This window comes from Fundulus heteroclitus, chromosome 7 (assembly GCF_011125445.2).
Source record: "Fundulus heteroclitus isolate FHET01 chromosome 7, MU-UCD_Fhet_4.1, whole genome shotgun sequence".
NCBI classification, from domain to species: domain Eukaryota; kingdom Metazoa; phylum Chordata; class Actinopteri; order Cyprinodontiformes; family Fundulidae; genus Fundulus; species Fundulus heteroclitus.
In genome coordinates, this window is record NC_046367.1 from 37,698,805 (window position 1) to 37,722,978 (window position 24,174).

Genomic DNA, 24,174 nt, shown 5'->3' on the forward strand with positions numbered 1-24,174 from the left:
ATAACTGTGCAGTATTTTTTGTTTTGTTGTGGACTTCCGATACACCAGAACTTCCCCACTGTTTGACAAACATCATTCTGTTCTCAATGGGATATTGGCATGTGATCAGAGCACCTTGTTCCTCTTGGTTGCGGTCCACTTCGTGGTTTGGGTCATATTGCAAACAGAACCTCGTATAGGCTTTTTTTCAAGAACATCTCTTCCTGACACTCTTTCACTAAGGACATATTTGTGCAAAGCATACAAAAATCAAAATCCACTGTTACAGAGGAAAATATCAGGGTGAAATGGCTGTTAATGGGAATATATTGGTATTATTACTATTACCATCATCTTGCCATTGCACATTGTTTTTAAAGGGTTCTTGTACCATTTCTGATCGATCTATCAATCTCAATTCAAATAAATTTTATTTATATGGCGCCAATTTATGATACATGGCATCTCAAGGCACTTTCCAGAATTAAATTCAATCAGACTCCTTAAAAAGCAAGCTCCATCATATATCAGAGCTCTGTTTACCCCGTATGTTCCTAACAGAGCACTTCGCTCTCAGACTGCAGGTCTACTGGAGTCTCTAAAAGTAGAATGGGAGGCAGATCCTTTAGCTATCAGGCTCCTCTCCTGTGGAACCAACTCCCAGTTTTGGTCCGTGAGGCAGACACCCTGTCTACTTTTAAGACTGATCTTAAAACTTTCCTTTTTGACAAAGATTGTAGTTGGAGTGGCTCATGTCACCCTGAGCTACCTCTATAGTTATGCTGCTATAGGCTTAGGCTACTGGAGGACATCAGGGTCTATTTCTCTCACTCTGCTGAGTTCTCCTACTGTTCTCCAATTTGGATTGCTTGTTGTTATTTCATCTTTTACCTTTTTGTCCTCTGTTATTTTTTTCTTCTTCATAGTAGGTACACCAGGTCTGGCGTTCTGTTAGCTGTAACATCATCCAGGGAAGACAGCTATTACCATATAACATAGAAAAGATTCCTCTATCTATCTATCTATCTATCTATCTATCTATCTATCTATCTATCTATCTATCTATCTATCTATCTATCTATCTATCTATCTATCTATCTATCTATCTATCTATCTATCTATCTATCTCAATTCAATTTTAATTTTATTTATATAGCACCAATTTATGATACATGTCATCTCAAGGCACTTTCCAAAGTCAAATTCAATCAGAGCCCTTAATAATCAAGCTCCATCATATATCAGAGCTCTGATTACCCCGTATGTTCCTAACAGAGCACTTCGTTCTTAGACTGCAGGTCTGCTGGTGGTTCCTAGAGTCTCTAAAAGTAGAATGGGAGGCAGATCCTTTAGTTATCAGGCTCCTCTCCTGTGGAACCAACTCCCTGTCTACTTTTAAGACTAATCTTAAAACTTTCCTTTTTGACAAATCCTCTAGTTAGAGTGGCTCATGTTACCCTGAGCTACCTCTATAGTTATGCTGCTATAGGCTTAGGCTACTGGAGGACATCAGGGTCTATTTCTCTCACTCTGCTGAGTTCTCCTACTGTTCTCCAATTTGGATTGCTTGTTGTTATTTCATCTTTTACCTTTTGGTCCTCTGTCATTTTTTTTCTTCTTCATAGTAGGTACACCAGGTCTGGCGTTCTGTTAGCTGTGACATCATCCAGGGAAGACAGATCACCAGCTATTACCATATAACATAGAAATGATCTATCTATCTATCTATCTATCTATCTATCTATCTATCTATCTATCTATCTATCTATCTATCTATCTATCTATCTATCTATCTATCTATCTATCTATCTATCTATCTATCTATCTCACTTCAATTTTAATTTTATTTATATAGCGCCAATTTATGATACATGTCATCTCAAGACACTTTCCAAAGTCAAATTCAATCAGAGCCCTTAATAATCAAGCTCCATCATATATCAGAGCTCTGTTTACCCCGTACGTTCCTAACAGAGCACTTCGCTCTCAGACTGCAGGTCTGCTGGTGGTTCCTAGAGTCTCTAAAAGTAGAATGGGAGGCAGACCCTTTAGCTATCAGGCTCCTCTCCTGTGGAACCAACTCCCAGTTTTGGTCTGTGAGGCAGACACCCCGTCTACTTTTAAGACTAATCTTAAAACTGTCCTTTTTGACAAAGATTGTAGTTGGAGTGGCTCATGTCACCCTGAGCTACCTCTATAGTTATGCTGCTATAGGCTTAGGCTACTGGAGCACATCAGGGTCTATTTCTCTCACTCTGCTGAGTTCTCCTACTGTTCTCCAATTTGTATTGCTTGTTGTTATTTCATCTTTTACCTTTTGGTCCTCTGTCATTTTTTTTCTTCTTCATAGTAGATACACCAGGTCTGGCGTTCTGTTAGCTGTGACATCATCCAGGGAAGACAGATCACCCGCTATTACCATATAACGTAGAAAAGATTCCTGGATCTATCTATCTATCTATCTATCTATCTATCTATCTATCTATCTATCTATCTATCTATCTATCTATCTATCTATCTATCTATCTATCTATCTATCTATCTATCTATCTATCTATCTATCTATCTATCTATCTAAATTCAATTTTAATTTTATTTATATAGCGCCAACTCCCAGTTTTGGTCCGTGAGGCAGGCACCCTGTCTACTTTTAAGACTAATCTTAAAACTTTCCTTTTTGAGAAATCCTCTAGTTAGAGTGGCTTAGGTTGTCATGAAGTACCTCTTTAGTTATGCTGCTATAGTCTTAGGCTGCTGGCCTATTTCTATCAATCTGCTGAGTTCTCCTACTGTTCTCCAATTTGGATTGCTTCTTGTTATTTCATCTTTTACCTTGTTGTTCTCTGTAATTTTTTACCTTCATAGTAGGTACACCTGGTCTGGCGTTCTGTTAGCTGTGACATTATCCAGAGAAGACAGCTATTACCATATAACATAGAAAAGATTCCTGGATCTATCTATCTATCTATCTATCTATCTAAATTCAATTTTAATTTTATTTATATAGCGCCAACTCCCAGTTTTGGTCCGTGAGGCAGGCACCCTGTCTACTTTTAAGACTAATCTTAAAACTTTCCTTTTTGAGAAATCCTCTAGTTAGAGTGGCTTAGGTTGTCATGAAGTACCTCTTTAGTTATGCTGCTATAGTCTTAGGCTGCTGGCCTATTTCTATCAATCTGCTGAGTTCTCCTACTGTTCTCCAATTTGGATTGCTTCTTGTTATTTCATCTTTTACCTTGTTGTTCTCTGTAATTTTTTACCTTCATAGTAGGTACACCTGGTCTGGCGTTCTGTTAGCTGTGACATTATCCAGAGAAGACAGCTATTACCATATAACATAGAAAAGATTCCTGGATCTATCTATCTATCTATCTATCTATCTATCTATCTATCTATCTATCTATCTATCTATCTATCTATCTATCTATCTATCTATCTATCTATCTATCTATCTATCTATCTATCTATCTATCTATCTATCTATCTATCTATCTATCTATCTATCTATCTATCTATCTCAATTCAATTTTAATTTTATTTATATAGCGCCAATTTATGATACATGTCATCTCAAGGCACTTTCCAAAGTCAAATTCAATCAGAGCCCTTAATAATCAAGCTCCATCATGTATCAGAGCTCTGATTACCCCGTATGTTCCTAACAGAGCACTTCGCTCTCAGACTGCAGGTCTGCTGGTGGTTCCTAGAGTCTCTAAAAGTAGAACGGGAGGCAGATCCTTTAGTTATCAGGCTCCTCTCCTGTGGAACCAACTCCCACTTTTGGTCCGTGAGGAAGACACCCCGTCTACTTTTAAGACTAATCTTAAAACTTTCCTTTTTGACATAATCCTCTAGTTAGAATGGCTTAGGTTATCATGAAGTACCTCTATACTTGCTATAGTCTTAGGCTGCTGGCCTATTTCTATCAATCTGCTGAGTTCTCCTACTGTTCTCCAATTTGGATTGCTTCTTGTTATTTCATCTTTTATCTTTTTGTTCTCTGCTATAACATATAAAATATTCATCTATCTATCTATCTATCTATCTATCTATCTATCTATCTATCTATCTATCTATCTATCTATCTATCTATCTATCTATCTAATTGATTACCTAATTAATTATTCGGAGCAGCCCTTTAAAGCGGTCCACTATAAACGGAAGATACCATTTGGCTAATAAAGGGGGGAACTGTGGCGGCATTTCGGTAGATTTCACGAAAAATAACGGAAACCAACCGCCGCGACGAGTAACAACCAAAAACTTCACAAAACACCGAAACACGTCACGGCGATTTAAACCGTGGTGGTGGTGGGGAGAAACAAATCGCCATTACGGATCTTTTATGTGCCGTACAGGCGCCCCGTCCGTCCACCCCTCTGGGCTCTTCTATTAATAGCATCAGCTGTTGCAACACAAAGGCTGGCTGCCGAGCGGAGCGGGTCGCCCCGCAGATTGTGGGAAGAGGCTCAGCCCTGTGGATGTGGAGGGGGCGGCGGGGAGAGGACACCGAAAAAAATAAATAAAAACTAAACTGCAGAGATGAGGAGGAACGAGCCGCTGTGAGGACGGTTCCGTCGGTCCAGGCGGCGGTGGTGGGGGGCACTAGTATCGGTGAGTGACCGCGGAGTCCCCCGCTGGACGCACGGGAGGCGCGTCGGTGGTTTCTTAACGGGAAACGTCCGGTTGGTGGGTGAGCGATCCCCGCAGGCTGATGACAGCCGCTGCGTCTAATCGGCTGTTTTTTTAGAGGCGAACACGAAGCCGATCGGATGCGTTGTGATGAGGGGCGGCTGCTGCCGGGTTCTCACGGAGCCGAGGCGGGCCTCCTTCCTCCCCCCCTCCCCGCCTCAGGGTAGCAAAAATCCCTCCGGAGACGTGAGGAAAAACACGGCGTCTGTCACAAGCGATGAGGGAAAACCCTGCTGCAGTGTTTGTGCCTTTTCACGACGGGGCTGTCTCTTCTTTTTATTATTATTATTATTATTATTATTATTAATTTTTTCCTTCCACACGCAGCTCTGAAGCGGGACCATTAGAGATCCAGAGAGGACAGAGAGATTCTTCTTGTAGCAGATCATAGCATGAGATCATCCAGGAGCAGCAGTCCGTCTGGAGAAGGAGGAACACTTTAATCTCTATTAATAGGGCTGTGAAATCATCGCATCATCTGCATGTCTGTCTGTCTGGGGAGGGAGAACCTTGTTATTCAGCTACCAGTTTACACCACAGATGCTATTAAGCTTTCTTCTCTGACCTGTTGATTATCTGCCACTGGGTCGTGGATCCTCTCGGATTTGGTTCAGTACCTCCACAGAAGTGCAGAAATGCTGGCTTCCTGCACGGTGATTAGCTTTCACAAGGCGAAACCGTGTTCTAGTTTTCTGATTTGGAAATGTCTAATAAGGAAATCTGCACTGCTTGTGTCTGACGTTTGCAGGAAAACATCTGTACATCTTCATCCATCCATCCATCCATTTTCTGACTCGTGGTTTTTGTTTTTTGTTCTGTGAATTTAAAGAATTGAAAAGTGAGGCATGCGTTTGCATTTGGCCCGTTTTAGCTCTGTAATTTCAAAATAAAACTTCTTGGAAGTCAGCAAATAGTCGACCTGCATGAAAATTCATCTCATTATACAGGCTCATCTCAACAAATGGAAATCACATGCTATATACATTCATTGCATGCAGTGTAAAGACATTTCAAGCCTTTATTTACTGTCATTTTTTTTGATGATCATGGCTTTCAGATAATGAAAACCCCCAATTTAAATGCTTTAGAAAATTAGAACATTGGAAAAGATCAATAAAAATGGATATTTGAAGCAGAAATGTCAGGCATAATTTCAAAGGCAAAACTGTGTTCTAGGTTCTGATTTGGAAATGTCTTATAAGAAAATCTGCGCTGCTTGTGTCTGACGTTTGCAGGAAAACATCTGTACTTATTCACATTTTTAAAAACAAAATGTGATAAACAGAGCCGTGTAAATGCGGAATAAGCATTTTTGATTCGTGGTTTTATTTTTTTTTCTGTGAATTAAAAGAATTGAAAAGTGAGGCATGTGTTTGCGTTTGGCCCGTTTTTGGCTCTGGAATCTCGAAATAAAACTTCTTGGAAGTCAGCAAATAGTCGACCTGCATGAAAATTCATCTCATTATACAGGCTCATCTCAACAAATGGAAATCACATGCTATATACATTCATTGCACGCAGTGTAAAGACATTTCAAGTCATTTTTTAATGATCATGGCTTTCAGATAATGAAAACCCCCAATTTAAATGCTTTAGAAAATCAGAACATTTGATAAGATCAATAAAAATTGAAGCAGAAATGTCAGGCATAATTTCAACGCTCTCAATCCTTGGTCAGGGCTCCTTTTGCATGAATTAGTGCATGAATGCCGCGCAGCATGGAGGCCATCGGCCTGTGGTTCTGCTGAGGTGTAATGGAAGCCCAGGGTGCTCGGATAGAGGCCTTCAGGTCATCTGCGTGGTTGGGTCTTCTGTCCCATCTTCCTCTTGACAACATGGGTCAGGACGGGTTTCTAGCCAGTCAAGCACAGTACCACCATGGCCGCTGAACCAGCTTTTTAATACCTGGTGCCGAGTCCCACTGAGAACTGGAGTCAGCAGCATCTCCATGCAGCTTGTCAGCAGAGGGAAGCATGGAGTGCTCTTTGTTGTGGACTTCTGCAAACCCGGTGGACCAGGACCAGTAGACGCCATGGCACGCCAGACCATCACGGACTGTGGGACCTTCACACTGGACTTCTGTGCCTCTCTGCTCCTCTTTCAATTTCTGAGTCCTTGATTGTTTTAAATGAAACGCAAACTTTAGGAGTTTGGACCGCTGAGATATTTTTTGGCTCTTTTTCTCCTAGCCCAGGCAAGGTGGTTCTGACGTTGTCTCCGGTTCAGGAGGGCCTTGACGTGAGGAAAGCAGCCTTCGTAGCTGATGGTTAGGATTTGATGCTCAGACTCCAGCCTCAGTGCACGTCTTCTTCTGCTTGGCAATCCTCTCTAGGCTGCGGTTATTCCTGTTGCTGGTGCAGCTTGTCCTGCTATACCTTAGCATTGACCTTTTGTGGCTCATCTGTAAATCGTTATAACCAAAATTACAAGAAAATTGAATCTTGAAATATGTCCCTCGTAAAGAATTGCTCCCACGAGTCTCTCTTTCTGACAAAAACGATTGAACTTTTTCTCAGTATTCTAATCTTTTGAGATGTACCTGTAAATAGAGCAGTTCAGCGAAGAGCTCAGAAGTTTGTTAGAGAACTTCAGAGAACAAGCAGCGTCACGGGGACAGAGGAACAGAGCAGAAAACTCAGGGGTTAGGTGGTGAAGCCATGCGCCAAGCTTTGAACATTTCTGTTGAATGCATTGTCTTAAAATGGGAGAGAATATGGTGCAGATGCAACTCTCCTAAACTGATTAATTTAGCTGCAGAGATCCTCAGGTCAGGTTGGAGAATCTGTCGACAGAATAGCAAGCTGTGCCATCCACAAATACTGCCAGATTTACAGTGGAGCGGTTTAGACACAGGCATATCTATGCGTTATTATGGCCCAGTCAAATCCTGACCTAAATCCAATAGGAATCTTTGATTAAAAAAAAAAATTAAAATTCCTCCTTAGATGCTATTTATTCAGTCCGACTGAATTTAACTATTTTTGAGCTACTCAAATCTAAAAATGTTATTAGAGGGATCAAATTTGATCTGTTTCTGAGTAGACTTTTCTTCAGTTTGAGACAGATTTCCTGTGAGGGAGATAAATACCCCAAAAGACTTGCACCTGGAACTGTATTGGAAAGTGTTTCCATAAAGACTCCAGAGAGCGTTAATGCATGTCACAAGCTTTTTGTTTGTGGAAAGATTCAAACATTGTGTATAAATTTCATTGTCCGTGACAAGTTAGCTCTATGTTCTGTTTTATCACATAAAATCCGAATAAAATGCACAGAAGTTTTGGGTTTTTGGATGGTAACTGTGAAATAATTGTGATCGGAATAATTTTGAAGTAATTTTACATGAAATTAAGTTGTTTGACAAGCGAGGCAAATTAACTCCAAACTAGAGACGCGCCGATCCGGGTTTTTCTCACATTGATTTCTATTCTAATAAAGTCCGAGCAGTTTATTCTGATTTGACTATATAGCATTCAAGTACTGCTCCGCCATTAAATATGACAAACATGGACCATAAAGGTAAAAAAAGATCCATCTTTCTTGATCAATGAAGACGTGTCTTCCTTTTCCAGCGGAAAAAAGGAGAAAACTGAATTATTGAATTTATGCATATAAAGAAATGAAGCTTCTATAGATTGTTTACTTGCCCTGAGAGTCTAAGTCAGTGCTGCAGTTTTACGATTTTCAGAATGTGGCCCTTGTTACACAGAATATTTATTAGTGTCTTCTGGTAGGTAGGTAGGTAGGTAGGGGAATGAAGGACCCATTTAAACACCAGTTTGGGTTAAATAACCTGTTGCCATGACAATTACGTTACCCATTAACTTTGTTTGATCCCTTTTGCCCAGCCAGTGCATTTTAAAATAACAGCGATGGATACTAGTTTGCAAATAGCATGTCTATGGAGTAGCCAAACGTTTATTTTAAATGGCACTACCTTATTAAGAGCTTGTTTACCAGAGACCAGAGAACAACAGAGAGAGATGGTGTGTGACTGTGACGTCATACCATAATCTATCTAAGAAGACACCTTTAGATCTTCACATTACTATTTTTTTTAGTTCTTTCTGTCTAAAATAATAAAATGGTAAGTACTAAGTACTGGTAGTACTGGGCCCATGCCATGTCTTCAGTGCTTAAACACTTACTATAGGACTTACTCCTCAATTGAAGTTGTGGAAGAGGGTTTCCGTCATGAAATCCAGACATTCCGTAAAAGCCAGTAAAAGAAAACATAGTTGTCCAAGTGTTGACAAAGGTCAGAACAGGACATGATTCTTTGAAACCACATAAACTTCTTCAAGTGTTTGGAATTGCAGGGTGTGCATGTATCTGCCCTGTTGTCTCATGGTAATGAAAAAAATGTTTTAACCTGCAGTGCAGACTATCTTTTCATGGTTCAATGGAGGCCTAGAACTTCTACTAATGAAGTTCTAGCCCTGTGCAACTCCAACAAGAAAAAAGTGATGAAAGGGTGTGTGCATATGGCAGGGTTATTCATAGAAACTCATTAGACGTTGATGAATTTCGGTAGAATTATTAAAAATATGAAAAGTTCACATCTAACTAAGGGATTTGCCCTCAGGTCGGTTTTGGATGTTTAATCAAATCCAGGAAAAATAACCCTAAAAGGGCCATCAAACTCATTCCCAAACATCTGTCTCTCAACCAGATACTGCAGTGACCACGAACACCAAAACCTGACCTTTTACATCCCTTTAGCTCGCTCCTCTAAGTAACTTTAAAATGTCCTTGCTGCACTCTAGTTTCACCATCACAGTTCTGGTCAGAATGGCTTCTTATTCAATGCAGATTGCATCTGCTAATCTCAGAATCTTCCAGAAATGCATGTTCTTAAGACTTAGAAGCTGTTTGATTAGATGTCCGTCAAACGTGTCAAAGTGTCCCTTAAATATGGATAATCTATTTCCTTTATACTTGAAAACCCCATTTGTGCCTAATTCTAAATTTAAATGGTGATTTTTGTTCTAGAATCTCTGAAAAGTAAGCCAGTCTTGTTATTTCATAGAATGATTATGTCTTGATGTGTGCGGGACTGATCCGCCAGTCAACTAAAAGTATTTTTAAGTCTAACCATGTTCATATTCTGAGTTTAAAGAATGTAGTTCACCAACATAACAGATCCTATTTCTTTTGATTAGCTGTGTAATGTGACACACATCTCCCAAAGTTCTCTTCTGAGTAGTTAGGCTTGTGACGTCTGGTTCTATGGAAGCTGCAGAGTGCTGACTTGGAAAACAAAGAGAAATAAAGGGCAATAGGCAGAACCCAGAAGTAAGCCCAGTAGAATAAAAAACTAACTAAAAAAAGTGCCTATTTATATATTTTTTGGTTACTTTAAAGTGTCAGTCATATCTCGTTAATCATAAACAGTGTGTAATTTGTGGTGAGCACTCATGCTTTCTTAAAGTCAAAACTGGTGCACCACAGGGATTGGTTCTTGGTCCTCCACTATTCAGTCTGTACATAAACTATTTGCTTGAAGCCTTTCTTGGTGCAGGATTTAAATGTATGCTGACGATGCGGTTGTATATTTGGCTGGAAAGGTCATAATGGCTGGCCATGCACAGCTGTCACGTTATCTAGATATCTCATCTAGAAGAACTTTCAGTTAGTTTTCCTTCAAGGACATGGTCTGTGGTCTGAAGTTTTGATTTAATTTTTAAAAATATTGGTCAACACAATGAGCAGGATTCAGAAGTGTAATATCTTTATTTTGTTCTGGATTCTCATCTAAATATCTAGAATAGAAAAATACACACTTAGCAGAATTGCGAAAGCACATCTACATACATTTAGACTAATTCCAGATCGTCTACTGATTTCAGACTGAAAATAGTTTCAAACATTCTATGATTCGCTCCCATTTAAGTCACTTCCTGTTCTGAAGCAGCATCAACAACCCATCTGGTCTCTAAGGATGATATGTAATTGAGCAATAACATTAGATTAAGATTAAGATTTAAGCAGTTTCTCAAAGACCAGTCTTGTGGTCATAATTGACAGCCAGCCCACGATGGCTCTATGATGATCATGTAGTTTCATTGTGGTCTGTTTTAAAGTCATTTTAAGATTTAAGTGTGATATTTTATCCTGCTATGCTGCTGTACTGACCTGTTGCTGAACAGCCATTTGGGGAGGTGCATCGCGAATAAGTGAAGACTATACATGTTAGTGTTTGTTTGTACTTAATGCTTGTCCCCAAGCAAAGAAACAATAAAGACAGTACATGAGAGTGAGATAATAAAATCATAATAGTACATCTACAGTTTACATTAATCAAACTGGAATCAACTCTGTAATATTATGTGCATAGTCAAAAAGAACCATTTGGGTTCAATATTTGGTCAGTTGTGATGGTTCAAGAATCTTAGCAGCCTAATTTCACACTTAATTATTTGCTGCAGTTCTCTAAAAGTTGACTTTAAACATATACATTTTTTAATTCCCTTACAAATCCTCACAATGCATGGGTCTTCATCCAGCTTTGTTTGTCACAGCTGTTGTAACGTGTTTAATTAATACTGTGATTGCTAGCAGGTTTAGACCAGTAGCTCTTTTCTTGACATCTTTTCCTGATTTATGAAGATTAACAAACATTTGCTTTACTTACACTATGTGCTGAAAATGTATCTTAGTAAAGACAAAGGTGACAGCAGAACATAGTCTTTGCAAGGAACGGTTTAGTATTTAGGCATAATTTATTCCTTGTATTGTAGCTTGTCAGTATTTTTGTCATTACTGTTATTTCATGGTAAGGATGTTCTAGGTTTGAACCTGCTGACTCCAAACTAGCCTTGGGATTATTAGTATCAAGGTAAAACCGAGGTTTTAAAAAGTTGCAGTTAAAAAAACAGCTAAAATTACTTTATATGTTCCCATGGTTTAGTCCTGTTAGTTGCCAGAGAAAGTGCCCATCTGGGGCATAAATGAATATAGCAACGCCCCTCCCCCACCTGTTGCTGCCCACTGACGATCAGCTGGGTGAACAGAGGGTACTGTGCTTTTCTCTTGCTTCCAAGAAAAACTATTTTTTTGTTTGTGTGTTTATATATCAAATCAAATTCGCAATAAGTGTTGCTAATAACAGCATCATTAAGGTATTAATTAATAAATTCATGTCGCTGTAGCAATAATTGTTACTTTTTCTGTTTTGAAATACATTTGTTTTAAATTTGTGGTGAATTTTATTTTATTTTTTTACTTAAGGTGAACTTCTAGTGTCAAGGACACTAGAGTCAAGGACTCTATTGGCCTTTATTGGAGTATTGATTTCACTTTGTTTCTTTATTGTCCTGAATTTTAGAGTTTAATAGAAAATGTTTTTTTTGTGTAGGATCTATCTTATATTGCATTTAAGTACCAACAACAGGGATTAACAATTAAAGGTATCTGCTGTTAAAACTCTGTAACGATCAGTTTGAAGCTTCAGATGTTTCAGCAGTTCTGGACCTCCGAATGATCGATGAGTGTTGGTAACAGTGGGGCTCTGGAGGCCGGGGTGTGTTCTTCCTTTTCTGTGTTCTGTGAGCTGTGCTGCTGCTCTGTTCCCACGTGAACAAGGAGATCTCTTTATCCTTTCTCAAGACGGCAACCGGCGATTTCTCTGAAAAGCCCTGAGAGGCTTTCCGAAGCCATTGTGAGGGAAAATATTAGCTGCTGACACACAAACGTCACCCGTTTAACATGTTAATGTTCCTCTGGTGCTGCGGTCGTATGTCAGCGATGGCAGATGTGTCTGAAATTTACACTCTGCCATTTTTTTTTGTTTGTTGTTGCTGTCTCACTAAATGGGAGAAGTTATTTTTTATGGTTTGGCAGATTAAACGTGCATGGTTTTACAACAAAATGTTTTCAAGAAGTTAAACGGAAGTTAAACGGCAACATCGAGCACGGGCCCTGCCCTGTGGACCGTTTAAAGCGTGAATAAATGGACGGATAAGTGGTCAGCTCTATCTGAAATCAACTCACTGCCTTTAATTCTCACCCCTGATTGCATTAAGTGGGTGTTTTCGAGATGTGTTCACCTTACCAGAGGGAAATCCTGACAGGCTGTTTATATATTATGTTATGTTTATATATTATATATCACTAGGTTAGTGACCTGACTTGGTTTCAGCAGAGCCTCCCCATGCATGAAGAGCTTGAAAACCAAAACTGCTAACAGGTAGTCTAGTTTATTACAGAGGCTGCTTTTGATGTTTTTCCCCCTCTTTTATAAATTCCTGAGGGTCTTTAGTTGGCACTACAGGATTAGTGCGGCACAGATTCTTAATCCTAACATTTTGACAGCCTAACTGACTCAACAACTGGTGAGGCTTTTTTTTGTTTTTTTTTTTTAAATGTCAGGAACGTGGCTCTGAGTCTCTGCTCGGCCCGCGTAAATGACTGGTTAGCCCGGGAAAGGAAGGAAACATCTTCCTTCCCTCTATTGTGCCAAGCAGGAAAGGATGGACTCCGGCCAGCTGACAGCTGTTTCCTGGTGGATGGAGGAGAAATGGGTGCGTGGGTGGGGGTGTTGTGCGAGATGTTGGTGAATGTGGGGCTTTTTTGTGCGCTTCAGCCTTCAGTCTTGAGGCTTTAAAGTAAGACAGAGGAGACTTGTTATGTTGGATTTGCATACTTGTGTAAAGAGCGAGGGATTCAACATTTAACCCATTCACTGCTAATTTAAAGGTCTCGGTGTGAAAATCTTTCCACACATCATTTAGACATGTTTTTTTTTTAAACATAGTAGAAATAAGTTATACTGCTATTTGCTATTTTTAAATCAGTTAAGAAATTTTAGATATATTCTGTATTATGTAAATGGCAGAATATAGTATGTGCTTCTTACTTCCTAGAATTTCAGAGTTTTACATTATTTTTAGAGATGCACCAATCCAGTTGTTTCCAATCTGATACGATACCAATATCTGGGCGGAGCTTATCGGCCGATACCGATCCGATTCTACTGTTGAATGAATGAACTGTATACCTTGCCATTTAAATAAAGGCATCAGGCTAGGCATAAACATTATTAAAAAGGTTTATGTTGCAGATATTTCATGTCGCAGTCAGACTATCACGTTTGAAATGTTTCCAAATAGCACACTTGGCTCGGTTTGGTGCTTACTACATGACGCTGTGTTTGCTCATCACTAGCTGCTGTGTGTGCTCTGCGTGATAAAATAACCGCCATTGCAAACATAGAATTAAAGTGACTAGATCGCTGTTACTGTATTGCTGTGTATGATATTAATAAAAAACCGACATGATGGGATCGGGAATGCTGGATCGGTCAATATGGGAGCTGATATCTGATCTGATCTTAATATTTGGTTGAACTGCCTTAGAAGCTGTTTTAACATGGGTCAAACCTTCCATAAAACTTTTCACAACAGTTTGCTGGAATTTTGGCCCATTCCTCCTGACAAAACAGGTGTCTCAATAATTTCCTAGGTTGCTTTGTTTACACACTCTTTCGGTTCTAGTTGCAAATTTTCTTATGGATTTTCTGGGGCTTTTTGAAAACATTAACGTTAAAATGCTTTATAACAAATCTGGCGGTATGTTTAGGGTAATTGGAAAAACAATTTGGGCTCAAGCAGACGTTGCTTTGATATTTTTAAATGATGTTCTTTTCTCCTGTCATCCATTTTGCAAACTACCCCAGATCCCTTTCCTTGAAACACCCCCACAACATGATACTGCCACCTCTCTACGTTACAACTGGGAGGGTGTTCTCATTTATGCAAGGTTCCCTCTTTTTCCACCAAATGTAAAGATGGCAATTGTGGCAGAAAAGTTCGATTTTAGTCTCATCTGCACCTTCCTCTATACATTTGGGGAAATTACCCACATGCCTTTTGGCAAACCCAAAACATACCTTCTTAATTTTAACACTAAGATTATTTCTGGCCAGTCTTCCATAAAGCCCAGCTGAATGGAGTGTACAACTTATTGTGGTCCTATGGACAGATCCTCCAGTCTCTGTTGTGGACGTCTGCAACTCCTTCAGGGTTCCCTTTTGTCTCAGTGCTGCCCCTAGTGGTTAAACATTTGCTACAAAAATTAATCAGGAAATAGAGCCGACTCTCCTGGCATGCTGCCCACTTCAAGCATTCAGCATGCCGAGGTGAGTAGATCCCCATCAGGGCAGTCTGCATAGTGTAGCTTGAGATAAGGTAATGAGGTCTTATGACATTTCTCATAGCATTTTACTAAAAATTTGTGTGCAGTGTGCTTCTTCTATGGTATAGCAGGTAGAGTCTGTGTTTTTGATACGGAGGACTCAGGTTTGAACCCCGGTTGTGTCAGGAAGGGCATGCGGTGGAAAAAACTTTGCCAAGGGGCGTCGTTACCAATTTTAAGGGGCGTAGTTGCTTTTGCCAATGTCAGCAAGTTTTTTCTACATTAAATAACTAAAGTATTCAATGGCCTAAGTTTTAACAAAAAATGCATTGTTTTAGCAGGCTAATACTAGATTAGTAGCCCAAACCATTACATAAGATCCTCAACGCGTTCTCTTAAGAAGTACGCCCTATTTAATTGCTCCAGGCGTTAATATCTGAAGTTCCAAACATGTTTATTTGCCATTTTAAAGAAATCAGACTTGTGGAGCTAAATGTAGCTGCAGTTTGTTTTTCATAAACTGGAACAACCAGGACTGAGCTGGTCGGGTCTAAAAATGTATTTACTCCAAAAAAAAAAAAAAAAAAAGGAACCGAACCATGAAAAGGTGGCGTTTGTTGTGGTGAGTCAGCCCTAATTCTAACCGTTCCGCTTTGTCCTCGTGTGCCCCTGCTTCCTCAGCCTCTTTCTTCTGTTTATGAATAATCTCATCATCTTCTTCCTCTTACGTCTCCTGTTCTCCTCACGTGTCCCGATCTTCTTCTGGCTCTCGGTCTGTGGGTCTTATTGTCTTCACGTTAAGAAGGACTCCAGAACTTTAGTTCAGCTAAACAGACGGATCTCTCCCTCTTATTTTATGCTTGGGGTGGGGTTATAATTACAAGCTACAGCTATCCATCTTTGAGCCGTCATATTTGGGCTGGTTCTGGACTTCTAGAACCATCTGGTATGTGATTTTGAAGGAAGCTGTGTTCAGCCTGTTGTGGCTGTGTTTAGTCCTTCTTTTTCCTAAATTTAGGACATTCCTGTATTTATAGAGTAACTTTCACCACGATGGCAGGCTGAGACACTGGTGACAAATGCTTCTTCATTTCCTCGAAGCTTTTTGTAGCTTTCCATTTTTAATGCACTGAATTCAGCTCGTCTGGCATTAAAGGAGCCATACTGCCATCTGTTCTGTCTAAAGCCCCTCCTGGACTTGAATAAAACGTCGGACTTTGTTTTTGTCGGCGTACACTTATGCACGCCTCCTTCCCAAACCATTATTTACAGCTTTCTTCACAGAGGCCAGCATAGAAAGGTTTACTTTTTTCCCTCCTCTTTCTCAATTTCTTTCTCACAACCGAGACACACCCAAGAAGTAGAAAAAAAAAATGTGCATGCAATTTAATTCTGAAAGACTTAAGGTTCACTTGTTTGCTGCTCCACCATGGGACGTTGATACTGATCTTTTTTTTTTTTTTTTAAGGCGTTATCTTGAGCTGAGTTGTGCAAGACATGAAACATCTGCCTTAGAACAGAGTAAACTCCCCAGAAAGTTATGTTATATGTATATTTTGTGTCACTAGCGGCCTTAAATGAAAGTAGGCTGACAGGAAGGGGGCAGACATGCGGCAAAGGTCTGCAGGCCGGAGCCAAACCCGGCCTCTGTATATGGGTCGCATGCACAAACCCCTGTGCTAGTGGCACTACCCCATGTTTTCAGTTTTAAAATTAGGTAATGTCTGTTAAGTCTGGGAAATAAAGAGTTTTCAAAGTTGTGTAGAATTCAACATATCTTGCACCTCGTTTTACCCCCAGCCAGTGGATTATGAACCGGCTCAAGGCTTTGACAACAACATCCACCGGTATGTGTCTAACTTCTAGAGAAAAAGCAATGAAAACCTGTGTTGACCTGCAGCAACACAGGAGCATGCAGTTTGGATCAGGAGCCTCAGCCAGATATCACATCCAAGAATGTTGATCGCTAATCTACCCACCTCCTTAAATCTGAACAATTCACTAAAATACATCTTCAAACCGATGGGGCTCTGGGTTTGGAACGTGTCTCTGTTGATGAGATTGTATTTTGAGCTCTACGGGACTCCAGATATATTTGTTAAAGTAAATCCAGTTGGCCAGCTCCGTCCTCGGGTCAATGGCGCCACCAGGGGGTGTCCTGGCCACCCAACTCGCCAGTGTAAACTGTAGTTGCATCAGTTTAGCATTTTATCCCATTATGCACAGCTGGCCAAGCAGCTGCTCTTCTTGACCTTCTATCGTGCTTTTATTTGTATCTGACAGTATCTACTTTCCCTTAGTAAGTAGTTTTTCATCCATCCATCCATTTTCTAACACGTCCATCCCTGTTGGGGTCACGTGGGGTGCTGGTGCCGATCTCTAGCTATCAATGGGCGAGAGGCGGGGTGCACCCAGGACAGGTCGCCAGTCTATTGCAGGGCAGTTTTGTTTTTCAATAAATTAATACATGCACACCTTATTCCTAATATTTTTACCCAATAAAAAGGAGTTGTTGCTCAACTCCAAATGTTAACTGTACTGTTATTGGTCTATGCACATTAGATCATTAGTAACATTAAAAATCAAACAATAAACCAAAATATATTTGTGGGCGTTTACTTAAGTCTTTAAGATAGTTTTCTACAGGCAGCTTTACTACAACAGTAGAATAAAATATGGCTTTTAGTTTGAGTGTGCCACCTTAAGAGTCTAATTGGCCTATCTGGCCCCCGTATGAAACATTTCTGGAGGCGCCACTGCCTCGGGTGCCCCTTCGATCCAGTGCAAGTTGTGGGAGACGGAGGCAAGTCTAGCGAAGATAGCATCACTCTGGGACTCTGGGACCCATGAAGAACTGAAGATCTCCTGTAGCGACAGGGTGCTGCATCCGTAACGCACAAAGGAGCGTGATCGCAGATCCTTCCTGCTGGCAAGTAACCTGACAACAGCCAGCTGCATGTATCGCTCCGCCTAGCTCCACTCACATACATCTGGGACACCGCCATAGGCATTGCCTTTACTGAAGGCTGGGCCTTATCAAAACTCCTTGCATATGATTGGATAAGCCACTTGTCTGTCATCTTTATCGACGTGCTATTTCAACCACTCACACCGAAGCTAACCCGTGACGCTGATGAGACCGACGCAGGAAAAAAAACACCTTTTTTTTTTTTTTTAATGTGTTTGCGGCTCTAGTGCAGGGTTTCCCGCAGCGCTATCTTGGCGAGGCGGCCGCGGAAAACGTGTCGTCCACCCCCCCCCCCCTCCGCTCCGCGAGCCGGTCCGCGGAAAACGTGTCGTCCACCCCCCCACCCCCCCCCCGCTCCGCGAGTCGGTCCGCCTCGCATAAGCTAATTCCTGCGGGAAACACTGTAGTGGCACAGCTTTTATTGACAGTGAGCTGACAGGAAGAGGGGGGAAGACAGGCGGCAAAGCGCCGCGGGTCGGAGTCGATCCCGGGCTGACCGCGTTGAGGACTAAAGGCCTCCTAATATGGTTAGCGCTAACCGCTAACCTCTCCGGGGCGCGTCCGCGTACGCGCCCCGGAAAACAAAACTTGCCAAATCCGGTCGGGAGAAGGGCGAAAACATGGTTTCCACCAACAAAAGCCTTCAGAGCCGTTCTCTGATGTTCTTTTAATGAAACAATATCAGATAGATTGGACAACACGGAAGAAATAGCAGCATCAATGCTAACGCTTGCTTCCTCGATGCGAGCCGCCATTGTTGTTGGAATCTCACGGTGGCTTCTCCACTACGTCACATCCATGAAACACCCGCCCTGCGTCCTGATTGGCCAGACCAAAAATTTGGTTGGGGAAATCATTTTCAATGAGCCGTGTCCCAGATGTATGTGAGTGGAGCTAGGCGGAGCGATACATGCAGCTGGCTGTTGTCAGGTTAGCTGGCAAGTGCAGACGTTACAATCAATTCTACTGCCAACAAACCAAATAAGCTGTCTACAGTATATTCCTGCTATCACAATTCTTATAAATGTCCTGTTTTTGCACAAATTGTACATGCTCTATGTTGTTTTCATTCAAAAATGTCTTAGTCTAAATCTTTTACATAATTTATTATTATTATTGCTCATTTTTGTGTGGTAAATGTGCGCAGCCGACACACTTGAATAAATAAGGGATTATTCTGATATATTCCTTCTGTGGTCTGAAGTCCACGACATTTATGGCCCCTAAAGTTGGAAACTCCATGTTGACGCCCTGCACTCTCATTTGGAGCAAAGACTATTCTTTCTCCGCTGAGCCAAAGGGTTTAAATCAGGAGTTTTACTCCACCAGCCTGCACTCCAGAGGCCACGGGATGTCATGATGATGTGGCCGTCTCACAGTTAAACTGCAGTTTAAACTGACTGGTTTGGTTTATACAGCCGTGAAAGTGGGGGAGACAGGAATACCGGTCTCTCCAGATGATTTATTGGCAGCCTGTCTTTGGGCGAGGAGCAGCGCCTCAGTTTAATTAAGCTGCACAGCTTCAGGTTCCAGTTGTAAACATTTTTTTTAAGGACGTTTGAGAAAGCGTCAGTGGAAAGCTGCTCCAGTTTCTAATGTTTTTACCGCTCCTGTCTTTCTTCATGTTTCATTTTCAGGCTGTATGGATTGTTTTGACTATAGTCTATTTTTAAGATACTGTTTCACTTTGATAGCTGGTCAGCTTTGAACATGAGACAATATAAAGTCTCCCTCTGCATGTGCAACCAGTTAACTCCTTTATTTATTCTCGTCTTCATCAAATTGTTAAATAATGCTGCTAAAGACGTTGCAATACCCCAGTGTGCTTAAGTAGTGGGTGGGTGTTAGTTCTCTGTTCTTATGTGCAATGTTCATTGTTGGCCAATGTGAGAATGTTAGAATAAGTTAAACTCTGTTTAGGCAACCAGCATTTTATTGTTTTTTTCCTGCTGTTATGGCTTAAAAAAAGGTTTATGGACTTCACCTTGGAGTGCACAATGATACGTTTCCCAGTCAGGACACTCGGGTCTATTGTTTTATTCATCTTTTCCAATTTAAACAATATCTTGTTGGAGCATATACAACATTAACGGAATTGGTTATAACTGATTGAAGCAGTTCTATGGACGTCTAGAACATGGAAAAATACTTTAAACAAGTTTTCAAAACTCTAACCCATGTGGTCGACAATTATGTTGCCCAGTTGCTTAAATGTTCATTGCTCTCATACTACCCAACTAATACAAAAAAAAAAAAAAGATAAAATTGTACTCTTTATTGTAGTGTTGGATTAGAAAATTAAACAAATAAAAGGAATTAATTTAGGAATGTCCTGAATGTTTTGTATTTGCACAACTGAGGCTCACCATGGTGCCTTTAGTGGCTCATTTAGGTCTGTTTTTAAGGTAGATACACCCACAAATATTTCACCTGGTTCTGCTGTTTTGGTACTCATGTTTAAGATGATCATATTAATTTTAATATTAGACAAATATGAGCTAAGCAAATGCAAATTTCTCGAAAGAAAAACCCCTTATTAAGGGTTAAAAACAATACAAACCAACCAAGTTCTTCTGCAAAAGATCAGTCACCCTCTAATCCTAATAACTAGATTTTCAGCATTGCTCAATGAGACTTACTGGTGACCCTCTTTTGACGGGTGGGATTTTTGTTTTTTTTGGTGGGAAATTATGAGAACAAAGTCATAATATTTTAGGAATAAATTGTAAAATTACGAGAATAAAGTAGTATTTTTAAAAGATCTCTTACAAAAGGTGCAGCCTTCCTCCTGCTTTAGTTCTTTCGACCATTGTCCTGCTGCATAAGCATGTTGGGCTTGAGCTTAAAGTCACGGACTGATGGACATTCTCCTTCAGGCTTTCCTGCCAGAGAGCAGAATTCACGGATCCATCAGTTTTCCAGGTTCTAAACCAGCAATCCCAGATCATCATGTTATCACCACCACCATGTTTGACTGATATGTCTGTCATGCTGTGTTGTTCCTTTATGCCACATGTAGTGAGACCCTCCAAAAAGTTCCACTTCTGTCTCGTCTGACTCTTTCTTTTTATAAAATTTTGAACACAGAGCCTAACTGAGGCATTCGAGGCCTGCAGTGCTTTTAGATTTAGATTCTGAGTTCTCTTGTGACCTCCTGGATGAATCCTCATTGCACTTTTAGAGTAATTATGTAATCCTGACGCCACTGAAAAGGTTCACCAGTGCTTTGTGTTTTTCTCGGTTTCTGGTCTCAGCGGGTCACTGCGTGGTCCAGTGGAGTCCCAAAGCCTTAGAAATGGCTTTGTAACCCTCTCCACACTGAGCGACTTCGCTTCTCATCTATTGTTGAACTTCTTTAGGTCGGTGCTTGATGTGTTTCTTTCTGAAATCTTTTTAGCACTTCATGTTGTCAGAGTGATTCTCTTTAAGAGATTGTACGGCAATGATCGGCTTTGGGTGTATCTGATGAACTGTAAGATCATCCCTTGAAAATGGACAAGGAACATCGGAGCAACGTTAGAATATATTAAAATGATATGCTAGTTATGGCAAACGCTCAGTGGCTGTTGTTGCAGCTAAGGCTCGCCCAGCTAGTTATTAGGTATATATATTTTTTATTTATTTTCACTAGTTATTAGGTATATATTTTTTATTTATTTTCACTAGTTATTAGGTATATATTTTTTATTTATTTTCACTAGTTATTAGGTATATATTTTTTATTTATTTTCACTAGTTATTAGGTATATATTTTTTATTTTCACTAGTTATTAGGTATATATTTTTTATTTTCACTAGTTATTAGGTATATATTTTTTATTTTCACTAGTTATTAGGTATATATTTTTTTAATTTTCACTAGTTATTAGGTATATTTTTTTTAATTTTCACTAGTTATTAGGTATAAATTTTTAAATTTTCACTAGTTATTAGGTATTTTTTTATTTTTACTAGTTATTAGGTATATCATTTAAAATTTTCACTAGTTATTAGGTATATATTTTTTAATTTTCACTAGTTATTAGGTATTGTTTTATTTTTACAAGTATTAGGTACATATTTTTAAATTTTCACTAGTTATTAGGTATATTTTTAATTTTCACTAGTTATTAGGTATATATATTTTATTTTCACTAGTTATTAGGTATATTTTTTTCACTTAGGGCCAGGTTGCTTTGAACAGCTAATTTTCTCCTAATAAATGAATAAAATATTTTATAAATATAGATATATTCTGCGTAGCTTTAAATGTTAAATGAATGCACCCAGCTCTGGGTAAGGGTTAGGGCTAGTTAGTTTATTTCCAACCCTTGTCGCTGTAATTTGTCGTCTGCATGGTGACGACAAAGCAGCCACAACAAAAAGAAAGCCTCAACATCTGTCTCACCTTCTCCTCCTTTGTTGTCAATCCCTCTTTTATGCCCCCCCCCTGCTGTCAACCAGGTGTGTCTCACCAGCCAGCTTCTAGCCTTCTGCCCACCACTGTGGAGGTAGCCATGGCCACCAGCGCCGTGCCGAGCGACAACCTGCCGACGTACAAGCTGGTGGTGGTGGGGGACGGCGGCGTTGGGAAAAGCGCTCTGACCATCCAGTTTTTCCAGAAGATCTTTGTGCCGGACTACGACCCCACCATCGAGGACTCGTACCTTAAACACACTGAAATAGATGGACAGTGGGCCATACTGGATGGTGAGTTGGACGCGTATTGATGAAAAATATCTGATTTTGCTTACACACCAGGGTAACTAGCAGTTCTCTGACAGCTGTTTGTAACATAGCAGGGGTTCTGAAATTATGCAACATCCAACAGCTCGTTGTTTCTGCTGGAAAGTGGCTTGTTTATTTGGGGAAAACAATTTACACAATTAAAGATAATGAGAGATAATAAAGGTAACAAGAGTTTGACTGTATCAGAGGCCCTCAAAAGGATGTCTCCTGCTGGGGGGCAGCATGTTTATGTCAAAGGGCGAATGGGGCTTATTTGGGAGAGTTGTCAGGGTAAGGCCGTTACCTCGACACCTGAATGGACCACAAGAACACCCACGGTTGGATTGAAGTGACCAGTTTGGCCAAAATGCTCATCAGCACCATGTTAGAAGAGAACCAAACACGAAGAAATCAGCACAAATGCCTGGCGCTGTTCCTGCTTTTATCAGTTTCAGAATCCACCATTGCAACATCCCTCCATGTCGGTGTCCCCCACTTGTCCCTTAGTCGCCTCCAAGTTGTTCAGAACGCAGCAGGTCACCATTTAACTCAACCCCCCCCAGACTCATACTCTTTACATCAGTCTTATTTTCACTGCATTGGCTTCCCTTCAGTCTTGGGGTAGGTTTCTGACGTCTGATATTTGTTTTTGAAGCTCTTAAAGGCCTTTCCCTGCCTTGTTTATATCCACTTTTTAATGTTTTCCTTCATCTCCCTGTTTTATTGTGGGTGTGAAAAGGGCGACACAAATAAATGACTGATTGGTTGATGTACTGTCAAGCATGGGGGCGGTGAGATGTTGATGGTTTGGGTTTTTGTTTTTTTGTTTTTTGCAGCCATAGAACCTAGGAACCCCGCAGTCAGCCATTAACTTCTCTGCCAAAGTGTTGTAGAGTCAAAACTACAGAGACCGACCGACTCACCAAATAAAGCCACTCTCCACATATAACAAACAACTGTGCAAGTGCATGGATAAATTATATTTTCATGTATTTTAGCAGCTGTTCTATACTTTAAAATGCCAAAGCCAAGTTAACACAAGAGTACTTTTGGGCAAACTTGGGTTTTCCAAGTTGCTTGGCCGTGCAAACTGATGTATCAGGAAAGTATGTTTGGTCATCACGGGACAATGTCTATATCAGGGGCACCAACCTTTTGGAAGCTGAGAGCTACTTCGCTGGTACTGTGCCATACGATGGGCTACAAGTACAAGAGTCAGAGCTCACCTTCACTGCAACAACAGAACTAAAAATAAGTATAATTTTCTTGAAATTAGTGTATTTGTCCTTGATTTGAGCAGATAAATAAGATTATCTGCCAATGGAATGAGTATTTTGACCCCTAAAATAAGATAGTTAGATAAACTGGACTTGAAATAAGATCATGGAGATGAATTGTTCCGGTTTTAAGTCCAAAAATCTTATTCCAATGGCAGATCATTTTATTTACCTGCTCAAATCAAGGATAAATACACTAATTTCAAGAAAATCTTATCCTGGACTCATTCTGGGTGGCCCCCAACAGCATTTCAAGAAAGATTTGGTCCAGGTGGCTGATGCAGATGGAAGTTTTTAGTTTTTAATTAGGGCAAAATTATGACAGAAAAGTAAAAAGCCTACAATTGAAATAGTTATGTTCAACACAAATTATTCATCTGTCAATAAACACACTTTTGACATTCTCTTTAATTTCATAGT

The 24,174-nt window shown here is 40.2% G+C and overlaps 1 protein-coding gene across 1 annotated transcript in view; it reads left to right on the forward strand.

Annotated features, from left to right (window-relative positions):
* Positions 1-4,333: 4,333 nt before the first annotated feature.
* si:ch73-116o1.2 (ras-related protein M-Ras) overlaps positions 4,334-24,174 on the forward strand; it is a 31,415-nt gene continuing 11,574 nt past the window's right edge. Inside the window, exons 1-2 of the mRNA XM_012876177.3 lie at positions 4,334-4,593; positions 22,214-22,459. Of these exons, the coding sequence (XP_012731631.1) occupies positions 22,267-22,459 (193 nt within the window). The 5' untranslated portion in view covers positions 4,334-4,593; positions 22,214-22,266. The remainder of the gene's footprint in view (positions 4,594-22,213; positions 22,460-24,174) is intronic.